At 62.7% G+C, this 12,410-nt stretch overlaps 1 protein-coding gene across 17 annotated transcripts in view; it reads right to left on the bottom strand.

The window, feature by feature from the left end:
• Positions 1–9,939: 9,939 nt before the first annotated feature.
• The window catches only part of IFT54 (intraflagellar transport 54), a 62,768-nt gene continuing 60,297 nt past the window's right edge, over positions 9,940–12,410 (bottom strand). For 16 of the 17 annotated variants that reach the window (XM_070069954.2, XM_070069953.2, XM_070069950.2 and 13 more), the window contains one exon: positions 9,940–11,306. In XM_070069954.2, the coding sequence (XP_069926055.2) occupies positions 11,132–11,306 (175 nt within the window). In that variant the 3' untranslated portion in view covers positions 9,940–11,131. Of the gene's footprint in view, positions 11,307–11,339; positions 12,150–12,410 lie in introns of those variants that run through there. The other variant, XM_089328812.1, reaches the window with a different exon arrangement.

A 12,410-nucleotide genomic window follows, 5' to 3' on the forward strand; every position in this document is an offset into this window, starting at 1 on the left:
CGGGAGGGCTGCCAGGGGCCGGGCGGACCGGTGTGCGAGGGGGCCGAAAAAACAGATTCCAGTGCGCTCGGCCTGGGGTGCGCTTCCAGAGCGCCCGGGTGGCTCTGGGGAGCGGCCAGAGTCCGGCCACCCCTGTCTACAGCCGGCACGAAGTGGCCTCGCCTGCCCCTGAGACCTGCCTCCCTGTCCAGCAGCCCGTGTCCCCGACGAGCGTCCACGCTGTCCACCTGGTCCGCGCAGTGCTTGTCCAGAAGTCCCTCTGTGAGGCATTCATTCGAAGGAAGTAATGGGCTGTGAGAGACCTGCAGGTCTGCGGTCCTGCGGCCTCTCGAGCCACGGCCATCTCCAGGCGGGGCGGGGACGGTGGCCCAGACAGGGACCAGGCCTCCCTGGCCACCGCCCTCGTCGCCTGCCCTCCGGGAGAAAGCAGGGCCTCCGTGGGTACCAGGGGAAGCCGGGAGACGCCACTCTGCCCAGGTGAGGGCGCTGGACCCAGCAGCCGCCTGTGGCTGAGGGCAGTGTGGGCCCTGGACCTGGAACCCCCTGAGTGGCCGTGGGCGTCTCCGCCCCCACCCCCCGGGGCGGGAGAAGTGCACGGGCTCAGGAGGCCACAGTGCTCACTGGGGTCAGGTCCCTCTCCCCCTGGACACCTGGGCGAGGCACCTGCTGTGTGGGGCCCCTGCCAGGTTTACCACCAGGGCAGGGGGGCCCCGCCCCGCGACCCCACCGCGCAGGAGGCTCTGAATCCCCCCTCAGTGCCCTCCCCCACCGCGTAATTTCTCCTGCCACAGAACGTGGTCTCGTCACTTGGAGAGCGCCCGAAGTCCTCCCTGGACGCGTCCGGAGAGCCCCTCTGTCCCCTTCCAAGCTGACCGTCCCTGCACCCACACACGGCCCCTCCCCTGCCCACACCCTGTCCCTGGGGACCTCAGCCTCCAGCTGGCCAGGGGTTCCCAGCCCCACCCAGCCAGGGGCCCTGCCTCCGGCAGTTATCTCTGCTTCCCAGGAGCCGGCCTATCTCCCCCAGCAGACACGGGTTCCTGGCACACAGCCTCTGCCTGGGACTTGTTATTAAACTATCGGGGTGCAGGGGCCGTGGGCAGGTGCCCCTGGAGCCGCCGGAGCCGCTGCAGGGTTTCCATGTGGCTGGAGTGTGTGCCCGGGACCTGTGCACTGGAAGCAGGGTCGGCAGTGTGGAGAGGCAGTGGCCCTGCAAGAGGTGGGGCTGGGCAGGTCTTCCGGAAGAATCCAGGGAGTCTCCCGCCCTCAGGGGAGGGCCCTGCGGGTCCTCAAGAGTAGTCGTTGTCAGAGAACCGGGGGGCACGGCCAGCCCCCACGTGGTCTCCCGGGCTCACACACAAGCCCCTGCCACAGGCGCTGTCGCTGGCTGTGCTGGCTTCCCAGTGAAGTGACGCACTGGGGGCCCTGGCCTGCACGGCTGTGACACCCCAGCCCCTCCCTGGCCTGCACGGCTGTGACATGCCAGCCCCTCCCCCACCTGCATGGCTGTGACAGGCCGCTCCAGCCCACCCCCCACCAGAGACCTGGGCCAACATTCCGCGGGGAGCCCGTGGGGGGCTCGGGAAAGAAGCAACAGCTGCCCGGGTCCTGGCCATGCTCGGCAATGCACACCCGGTTCTTCCTCCACCCAGATGGCAGTAGTTGTCCTCTGTGTGCTGGGCAGCTGGACCAGGTCTGGGGGTGCTCCAGGACACCGCCAGCCAGCTTGGGGTGTCGTCTGGCCGCAGCGGCCCGGGGCCTGGGAAGGAGTCTGTAAAGGGATCAGCAGCTCTAAATGAAGGGGGCTCCCCGGGGCGTGGCGGCCTCACCGGACCCCCAGAAGGCCCTGAGAGACCAAGGTCTCCTGGGGCAGGGGTTCCGCCTGAGATGAGACGTGGGGCACGCTGGGCTCAAGAAGCCACCGCTGCTGTTGTCTCTATTAAAGACCTGTTATCAGGAAGGCAGAGTTCTGGGGAGGGAGGAGAGGAATTCCATTGGCTGGTTCACTCTCAATGGCCAGGATTGGGCGAGGCGGAAGCCAGGAGCCAGGAGCTGCTTCCAGGTCTCCCACGTGGGTGCAGGGGCCCAAGGACTTGGGCATCTTCCACTGCCTCCCAGGCCATAGCAGGAAGCTATCAGAAGTGGAGCAGCTGGGACTTGAACCGAAGCCCACCTGGGATGCAGGCGGTGCAGGCGGTGGCTTTACCCACTGCACCACAGCACCGGCCCCCAGCAGCTCTCCTGTGGGCTTCTGGCCTCTCGGCCTTGGTCACAGACTCTCCAGCCGCCACAGCTGCACGAGCCAATGATTCAACCTCTCTCTCTCTCTCCCTCCCTCCCTCTCTCTCTCTCTCTCTCTCTTCTACTTCTCTGGAGAACCTTGGCTATGGTGACATGAGGGTTAGAAATTAGTTTTAGAAACTGATGTTCTTGGGGCCGGTGCTGTGGTGTTGTGTGCTAAGCCACTGCCTGCGGCACCAGCATCCCACACGGGCACCGGTTCTAGTCCCGGCTGCTCCTCTTCCAATCCAGCTCTCTGCTGTGGCCTGGGAAGGCAGTGGAGGATGGCCCAAGTGCTTGGGCCCTGCTCCCTCGTGGGAGACCTGGAAGCAGCTCCTGGCTCCTGGGTTCGGATCGGCCCAGCTCCGGCCGTTGTGGCCATCCGGGGAGTGAACCAACCTCTCTCTCTGTCTCCCTCTCTTTGTAACTCTGCCTTTCAAACAAAATAAATCATCTATTTAAGAAGTTAGTGTTTCTCATGATGGGGTTTATTCCCCCTCTCCTGGGCCACGAGGCAGAAGACACACCCAGACAGCCGTGCCGGGGTCCACACTGCGGCCTTGACCCACACCGCCAGGCTGACCTTGCCGCCCGCCCCACAGGGAAAACCGCAGAGAAGCGGGAGCCGCCGCGAGTGTCGCCTGCCGCTGAGGGCTGTGAAGAGGCCAGGCTGCGCGGCCTGCTGCCGGGCCCACGTGGTGGGGCACTTGGCACGTGCAGGCCGGCACACAAACGGCGTTAATCACATCCTGCGGATTTCTTTTTCCAGAGAAGTGTTTCTCGGGCAAATGTCCGTGAAAGGACTTTAGCAGAGCGGGGGTGAGTGTGTGTGTGTGGTGTGTGTGTGCTGTGGGGAGTGTATGTGTGTGTGTGGTGTGTGTGTGGTGTGTGCTGTGGGGTGTGTGTGTGTGCTGTGGGGGGGTGTGTGGGTGTGTGTGTGCATGTGTATGGTGTGGGGGGGCTGTGGGGGTGTGTATGTGTGTGTATGGTGTGTGTGCTGTGGGGGGGTGTGTATGTGTGTGTGGTGTGTGTGGTGTATGTGTGTGGTATGTGTGTGGTGGTGTGTGTGTGGTGTGTGTTCTGGGGGGTGTGGGGTGTGTGGTGTACGTGTGTGTGTGTGTATGTGTGTGTGTGGTGTATGTGTGTGGTGCCTATGTGTGTGTGTGTATGGTGTGTGTGTGTGGTGTGTGTGTATGTGGTGTGTGTTCTGGGGGGTGTGGTGTGTGTGTGTATGTGCGTGGTGTGTGTGTGGTGTATGTGTGTGGTGTATGTGTGTGTGTGGTGTATGTGTGTGGTGTGTGTTCGGGGGAGGTGTGGTGTGTGCTGTATGTGTGTGTACACGTGTGTGTGTGGTGTGTATGTGTGTGCTGTGTGTATGTGTGTGTGGTGTATGTGTGTGGTGTGTATGTGTGTGGTGTGTGTACACGTGTGTGTGTGCGTGTGCATGTTTCCTACGGGGATCTGTTGCGGTGAGGTCCCAGCCTGCTGCACGGCTCCGGCAAGGACGGCCCCCCCCGCCTCTCTGAGGGAATTCCGTGGACTGGCCACGGGCACCCGGCGCTCCGGCTCTGAGCGAGGGCGTGGCCTCCCGTGGGGGCTCCCTGCGTGGCTGCGTTCCTCAGCAGTGGGGACCGGAGCTGGGCTTACGGGATTCCACGGAGAGACACCGCACACCTGCCAGACACACACATACCCACATACACACACATACACACACACCACACACACACATACACACACACCACACACACACCACACACCCCCAGAACACACACCACACACACACATACACCATACACACATACACCACACACACACACACCACACACACCACACCCCCAGAACACACACCACACACACACACACACCACACACACACCACACCCCCCCAGAACACACACCACACACACATACACCACACACACACATACACACCACACACACACATACACACCACACACACCACACCCCCAGAACACACACCACACACACACACATACACCACACCCCCCCAGAACACATACCATACACACACATACACACCACTCCCCCAGAACACACATCACACACACACACACCACACACACACCACACACCCCCAGAACACACACCACACACACACACACATACACACCACACACACACCACACCCCCCCAGAACACACACACATACACACACACATACACACCACACACCCCAGAACACACACCACACACACACCACACACATACACACCACACACACACACCACACACCACACCCCCCCAGAACACACACCACACACACACACATACACACCACACACATACACACCACACCCTCCCAGAACACACACCACACACACACACCACACACCCCCAAACACACACCATACACACACACACACACCACACACCCCCAAACACACACCATACACACACCACACCCCCCCAGAACACACACCACACACACACACACACATACACCACACCCCCCAGCACACCACACACACACACACACCACACACACACACAGACACCACACACACACACACACACACACACCACTCTGCCAGCGGTTCTGTGGGCAACCGCAAGGTCTGGCCGAGTCGGCCCCAGCCCAGCCGCTGTGCTTCTTCCTGGGCTGCCCTTTGGGCGCCAGGCACGGAGCCCACCAGCCACGCGTGTCCCTCTCTCGACAGCAGCACCCCCACCTGGGCAGGCCCCGGGCTCCGAGTCTTCCGTGTGCATTTCCCGGGGCGCAGTGCAGACGCCCCGTGAGCTCAGTGCCTGGGAAAGCGACTTCTAGGAGAGCGAGCCGTCCATGGGTGCCCTTTGTCTCACGGGCCCCCCTTCCTGTGCACGCGGCCCCCCGCCCTTACAAGCACGTGAACGCCGTGTGAGGCTGGGGTCGTGGTCTGAGCACACTCCTGTCCTGCTGCCGCCTCGCGTTTACATCACGCCCTAGTGCGCCACAAAACTAAGCCGAAGCTCTCTTCCGCCTCAGACGAAAGCAAACACCTCCGACAGCGCGGGCAGAAAGCAAGGTGTGGTCCTGCCGTCAGTGCTGGGGAATGGCTACGGCTCTGCCGTACAGAGGACGAGGCCCCGCGTGGCACCCCCGACGGACGCTCCCAAACACAGAGGAAAAGGAAGAGACGTCTGGCTAAATGCAGCCCAAGGCCAAGACCCGGTCAGCCCCGTCCCAGGTGTCGGCAAAGGCCACAGCCGAGAGCCTGCACTGCCTGGGTGGCCGCGCGGCATGCAGAGGCCAGTCTGGGGCCTGCCTGGGGGGGAAATCCCTGCAGGGAGCTGGCACCCTCCATGGCCCACCCTCAGGGTAAAAAGTCATGCGAGGGGGAGCTGGCACCGTGGCACACTAGGTTAATCCTCCACCTGCAGCACTGGCATCCCATATGGGCACCGGTTCAATACCCGGCTGCTCTACTTCCAATCCAGCTCTCTGCTGTGGCCTGGGAAAGCAGTAGAAGATGGCCAAGTCCTTGGGCCCTGCACCCGCGTGGGAGACCCAGAAGAAGCTCCTGGCTCCTGGCTTCAGATTGGCCCAGCTCTGGCCGTTGTGGTCAACTGGGGAGTGAACCAGCGGACGGAAGACCTCTTCCTTCCCCCTCCCTCCCCTCGCCCTCCCTCTCTCCTTCTCTCTCTGTGTAACTCTGACTTTCAAATAAATAGTCATTAAAAAAAGAAGTTTAATTAACTCAAGATGCAATGACTCTGAACAGCCTTGTCTCAACTGCTAGGGAACAGGTTTTCTTGTTTCTGCGCAAACGTTGGCCTCTCCTAGTGCAGAGGGGTCTTCCGTATATAAAATTAATCAAAAATGGGTCTCAGTGGAGAACGGGAGCGGGTATGGGTGTGGGGATGCGGGGAGGTGGGACGAACGGCTATGCTCCTGAAGTTATCCTTACGAAATGCAGGAAGTCTGCATTCCTTAAATAAAAGGTTTCGGGGGGGGGGGGGGGCAAAAAATAAATAAATAAAAAGCAGACAGATCAACTTTTAAAGAGCCACAGTGCAGTGCCTGTCACACCCACTGGCACAACTCATTACCGGTGACGCGGCCGTGGGGGAGAACGCACTGCGCATCCTCCACGGAGTGGCCGCAAGGCCCAGCGACTCCGCACGCTCAGACCCGGACACCCACACCCAGGCTCAGCGCGGCGTTAATGACAACAGCAGCCCCGTGCCCACGGCCAGGTGAACGCGCCCACAGGTGGCTCACCGTAGAGCCTCGGAAAGGCAGGAGACCCGACCCGTGCCACCATGCGCGTGAGCCTGAGGACGCTCTGCTAAGGGCACCAGGCACCGGGCAGGCGCCGGGCAGGCTCCAGGCAGGCACTGGGCAGCCAGATCCACAGGCGCAGAGCCGGCGAGAGGCGGGCCAGGGCTCAGGAACTCGGGGTGGGGGAACAGGGAGCTCGCGGTTAATGGGAACCAAGTTCCACGTTCAGCGTGAGCAAGTCCTAGAGGGTTTCTTTTTTTTTTTTTTTAAGATTTATTTATTTATTTGAAAGGTAGAGTTAGAGAGAAGGAGAGATTGTGAGAGAGAGAGAGAGGTTTATCTTCCATCTGCTGGTTCACCCCTCAAATGGCTGCAACAACCAGGGCTGTGCCAGGAGCCAGGAACTTCCCCCTGCTCTCCCATGGGGTGCAGGGCCCAGGGACGCGGGCCATCCTCCACTGCCCCCCAGGCCACAGCAGAGAGCTGGATGGGAAGTGGAGCAGCCGGGACTCTACCTGGAGCTCCCGCTCGGACGCCGGTGTGGCAGGCGGCGGCCTCACCACTGTACTATGACACTGGGCCCGCGCTGTTTTTTTTTTTAATCAAGAAAGCAGAAGAAATGTCAACGAGAGTATTGGCCCCGTGAGAAGTCTCGGTCATCTCAACCTCGGCACAAGCCTGTGGCTGGAGCCACAGCCCAGGCAGAGGACCCCAGTGGAAGCAGGCCCCGCCCGCTGACAGAGGAGCAGTGGAGATGGGCGTGGCGAACCCAGTGCCCTGCCCACGACCTCCCGGGGGCGGCCGCTGGCTGGGGCTGGGCTGGGGCGTCCCCGTGGCCGGCCTCCCGCGCTCAGCACTGCCTGGGAAGCCCGCACACCCGCCTTGCTGCTGCTCACTGAAGCCAGCGGCTTCCTCCCCAGCGCTGGTCTGAGGGACCGATCGGCAGTCTGGGATGGCCAGGGGTGACCGGCTGCGCCGGGGGTGGGATGGGATGGACGGGGCAAGGCCAGGTGCAGAAGGGGGCGAACCCTGCACAATCCGCACCTAACACACAAGCTTCCTAGCCGAAAATGCCACGGAAGCGTCTGTCCTCTTGCCGAATTAAACAGAGAGAAATGAAAGTGCAGGTAATAAACAGAGAGCCCTGCCACGAGCCGCATGTGTGCGGTGACACGCGGCTGTCACGTTCACGCAGTAACACGCAGCACTCCTGGCCACGACCCCGTTAGCAACACAGACCCCTCTTCCCTGGACAAGCCAGCCACAGGACGGGGCTCAACCCAGAGGCCCCGAGGCCGGATGCTGGGAGCGGCGGCGCCTTCCCTGACCTCCCCACACCCTGCCCTGCTCTGCGGACTCTGCCGGGCCCTGCAGGGAGCCCGTGGTGGCCTCCCTGGAAGAGACATTGTGGGGGGGGGGCTGCTGTGCAGAGGGTAAAGCCGCCACCTGTGGTGCCGGAATCCCGTGCGGGCCCTGGTTTGAGTCCCGGCTGTTCCGGCTGCTCCACCTCTGATCCAGCTCGCTGCCACTGCGGCTGGGAAGGCAGTGGAAGACGGCCCAACCACTCGGCAGACCTGGGTGCAGTTCTGGGCTCCTGGCTTTGGCCTGCTCAACCCTGGCTGTTGTGGCCGTTTAGGGAGTGGTCAGCAGATGGAAGATTTCTCTCTTTCTCTCTCTGTGAACGCTGCCTTTCGAATAATAAATCTTAAGAAAAACGACGTTATGAACAAAATGGTGTACAGGAGATTCCAGAGTCAGGAGCAACGGCCAGGTCGGTGTGTGACTTCCTCTCCGACGCCCACACGATGCAGCCCACTGAAGACAAAATGCCCGCAGGAGCGGGGCGGGGTGGGCGGGGGCGGGGCGGGGGCGGGGCCGGGGTGGGGCGGGCGGGGCTGGGGGGCCGGGGCGGGGCGGGGTGGGGTTGGGGCTGGGCGGGGGCAGGGCTCGGCAGGGGCTGGGGAAGGGCCAGGGGGGGCGGGGCAGGGGGGGGCCAGGGCGGGGCAGGGTGGGGTTGGGGCCGGGCGGGGGCTGGGGAAGGGCCAGGGCTGGGCGGGGGCAATGTGGGGCAGGCGGGGCGGGGGGGAGGGGCCAGGGCGGGGCAGGGTGGGGTTGGGGCTGGGCGGGGGCAGGGCTGTGCGGGGGCTAGGGAAGGGCCAGGGTGGGGCGGGGCCGGGGCGGGCCGGGGCGGGGTGGGGTGGGTTGGGGCCGGGCAGGGGCAGGGCTGGGCGGGTGCGGGGCCAGAGCGGGGCGGGGCGGGGCGGGGTTGGGGCTGGGGAAGGGCCAGGGTGGGGCGGGGCCGGGGGGGGGGGCCAGGGCGGGGCGGGGTGGGGTTGGGGCTGGGGAAGGGCCAGGGTGGGGCGGGGCCGGGGGGGGGGCCAGGCGGGGGCAGGGCTGGGCGGGGCGGGGCCAAGCTGGCAGCGGGGGACTCAATGCAGGTCTCACACGTGGGTGACAGGGACCCAACCACCGGGCCACCACCTGCTGCTCCCGGGGCCTGCACGGGCAGGAGGCTGGAATCGGAGTGGAGCTGGGACGTGGCTGTCGGCCGTGTCTCACCCACGACACCAAACGCCCCCTGGTGGCCTCACTTTGAAGCAGATTCGGGTGGAAGTTGAGCAAACCAGGGCCGCACGCCTGCTGCTGCGCGCCGTGGGCTGTGGACTCCTGTGAGTCGCGCGCCCCGAGCCTACGCACAGCCGCTCGGCGCAGGGCGGCCAGGCACCGTCTCGGCCTCAGGTTCCCCGCCACCCGGAGACCTGCGCCGTCCTCACGTCAGGGAACGGCATCTTCTCTCCTCAGACCTCAGCCGCTAACCATTTTAAACGTTGACCACTGGGGCCAGCGTCACCGGGCCCTGGCGCTGGTCCCGGCGGCTGCATTTTTATGAAGCTGGTGGGAGCCCCGGCTGGAGCTCCTGGCTTTGGCCCGGCCCAGCCCGACCGATGTGGTCACTTGGGGAGTGAGTCCGGGAGAAAAATTTCTTTTTCTTTCTCTCCCACTCTCTGTCACTCTGCCTTTCAACAAAAAGGTTGATCACCAGAAAGAAAAAGAAGTAGGAATATCCAAGTAGAAAGCCTGAAATTTGGCCTTGACTCATTTTCCCAAAGGTTTACAGACTTCACGTTAATGCAAGTCTGTCAGCTCGGCACTGAAACTCGGTTCCTCAGGCTGACTCCAGCGCTCCTGGAGAACGGAGACCCAAGAGGGGGCACTCCCTGCACACGCCCCCGCGTGCGGCTCAGGGCCCGCACAGGCATCGGAAACCCCCGGCAGCGCTCACGCGTCCGGTGACCCCCAGTTCGTACGGAACAGGGCGTCACAGCACCCGAAACAGGCACCTCCCTGAGTGTTGTCAAGGGAAACCCACACGCGGGAAAATCAGAACCCAGATGCCCGTGTTCTTCCGCCAGTGAACGGAACTGCACAATCCGTACTTGTAGAAAAATATGATTGTTTAATGATTTCTGTATAAAAGGAAAATAAATCTTATGATACAATTTGATAGACTACATACAAAATTTACTCACAACGTGTGTGTGTTCTGCGCACACAAATCCTATCGCATGTACAGGTTCACGCGGGCAGCATCTTCCCGGAGCACGGGGCCCGCGTGGGGCTCAGAACAGAGGCGACGACAGACGGGGCGGGCAGGCGGCGAATCCTCCCCCGAATTCGCCGGTGCGCTCCAGGGAGCTCCCGCCGTCGCCGGCTCGGGGAGTAGCGCGCCACCCTCGCAAAGCGTTTGCCGTGCGGCCTGCCCTGAGGCCGACCGAGCTGTGCCACTCACGCTAATCCTTAAGCACACAAAACCGCCTCCGCGACACTGGCGTCGCCGCGTGCGTGATGAACAGTCTCTCGACGCGAAGTGCCGGCAGCAGACAGCTCCAGACAGTAACGCCGTCGGGGTTATTCACAGCGGTTCATGTAAATGAAAAACTAGAACACAACCGTGTTTAGAAAAGAAAAACAATAAACTTGCCTTTAAAAAACAATTCCAAAGAAACGCTAACACCAACACACCGTGCAAACAGCACCCACGCTTTCCTGAGCGGTGCTGCCTAGGCTGCCCGGAAGGAACCTGCCAGTGCATCTCGGGAAAGACCCGCGTGTGCGGAGGCCAGGGACCCTAGGGGCCACAGGAGCAGCCTCCGGGGAACCCTGGCCAGAGCGCTGACAACAGTGAGCAGGACGCCTCCGACACCCTCACGGCCCGTGTCCACAAAGGCCACGGCGACATCTCCTTTAAAATCTACAGACTTGGAGGGCAACGGGGGCTGCTCAGAACACCACATGCGAGGCCGACACGAAGCGGCGAGGTGAACGCACGCGCGCGCGGCCACCGACCGCAGCCTGAAGGGCACCGGCTGAAATGAAGCCTTCCAAAGACGCCGGACGAACTGAAAATGGAATTTATTCGGAGTCGGCCACCTTCTGTTTGCACCGTCTGCTCGGGTTTCCTGGCTGCGCCCATCACAGCCGTCACTCACCGCGGCAGCAGGCTCCAGCAGGAACTCAGGTTTGCGGGTCTGCAAACCTGGCCGCTCGGCGATCCGGCACCAACGGCTCTGGCGCCGGGCGGCGTGGGGCTGGCACGCGCCGGGACGCCCGCCTGCTGCTCGGAGCCGTCTAGGCGCTGGCCTTCTGTGAGCTCAGGGTGATGCTGCGGATCATCTTCCGGATCTTCTCCTCGTTCCTGAGGACGCTGGCCTTCACGGCACAGATCTTGTCCTGCTGCTCCCTAATCAGCTGCTCCAGCTCCGCCAGCTCGGCCTTCAGGGGCTCCACGGCCGCGTCGGTGATGCTGGCGGAAAACAACACCGGGCTCAGCAGCGCCGCGCCTCGCTCTCCACCAGCTGCCCGGTGACACCCACACGGCCGCTCGTTCCACCCAGAAAGGCAAAGCCTCGAAGGAGCAGGTCGCTCAGCCTGGCTAACTGCCACCTTTCGGACCACAAAGTGGGGACGGGTCGCACGGGAGACAAGCCGCCGCTTCTCCAGGATGGGCTGGCAGCCCTGGAACCAGGGACGCACAAGGGCCCCGGGCCCAGCCAGGAGGCCAGCAGCACGGCGACCATGGCCCGGCCCGGCCGCTCCTCGCCAGACCAGGAGGGACCTCACAGGCACCGCCGGCTCGCCACTCAAGACGCTGCCTAGGTGTCGGACTGAGGACTGGGGCAAGTCCAGAATACACTTGGGAAAGTCAAAATTAACTTTTGCCTTTAGCTTTGCAACTCTTGTAACACAAATACAAGCTAAGATCCAACAAGGGACACTCGCTCCCGACCGCGCTCTCTGCACAAAGCCGGCTTGGCGAGGAGGAGGTCGGGAGGCTTCCCAGCACCCTCACCAGAGGCAGGAATGCGGGCCGGTGCTGCTCCAGGGCCCTGTGCTCCCCAACCGCCCCGGTGCTGCACGTTCAGAACTTCGGGGAACCTTCAGGACCAGGCAGACCAGCAACAAAGAGCAGGACTTTCCAACCGCACGACTGACGGCAGAGACTTGGAGGCGGATCCAGCGCGTGTTCCGCAGACACCCCACAGCTGACAGGGCTCCGGGCACCCAGACTCACCATCAAACACCTCCCTGGAGCGCAGCTCACTTTCACTGCCTACATTCTTTTGCAGTCAGTTTTAAATGGGCTTATCTGCATTTTCAGAGTGAAAAATAAAAACAGGGCCGGTGAGGCAGCGCAGCCAAGTTACGCCACCGCCTGTGATGCCTGCATGTGTGACGAGCACGGGTCGGAGTCCCGGCTCCCCACTTCCAACCCGGCCCCCACTAACGCTCCTGGGAAAGCAGTGGAAGGCGCCCAAGAGCCTGGCCCCTGCACTCACCTGGGAGACCCGGATGGAGTCCCAGGCTCCCTACCCTGGCCTGGCCCAGCCCTGCCGCTGTGGCCACCTTG

This window comes from Oryctolagus cuniculus, chromosome 3 (genome assembly GCF_051225735.1).
Source record: "Oryctolagus cuniculus isolate XC-2025 breed Fujian yellow rabbit chromosome 3, ASM5122573v1, whole genome shotgun sequence".
Classification (NCBI taxonomy): domain Eukaryota; kingdom Metazoa; phylum Chordata; class Mammalia; order Lagomorpha; family Leporidae; genus Oryctolagus; species Oryctolagus cuniculus.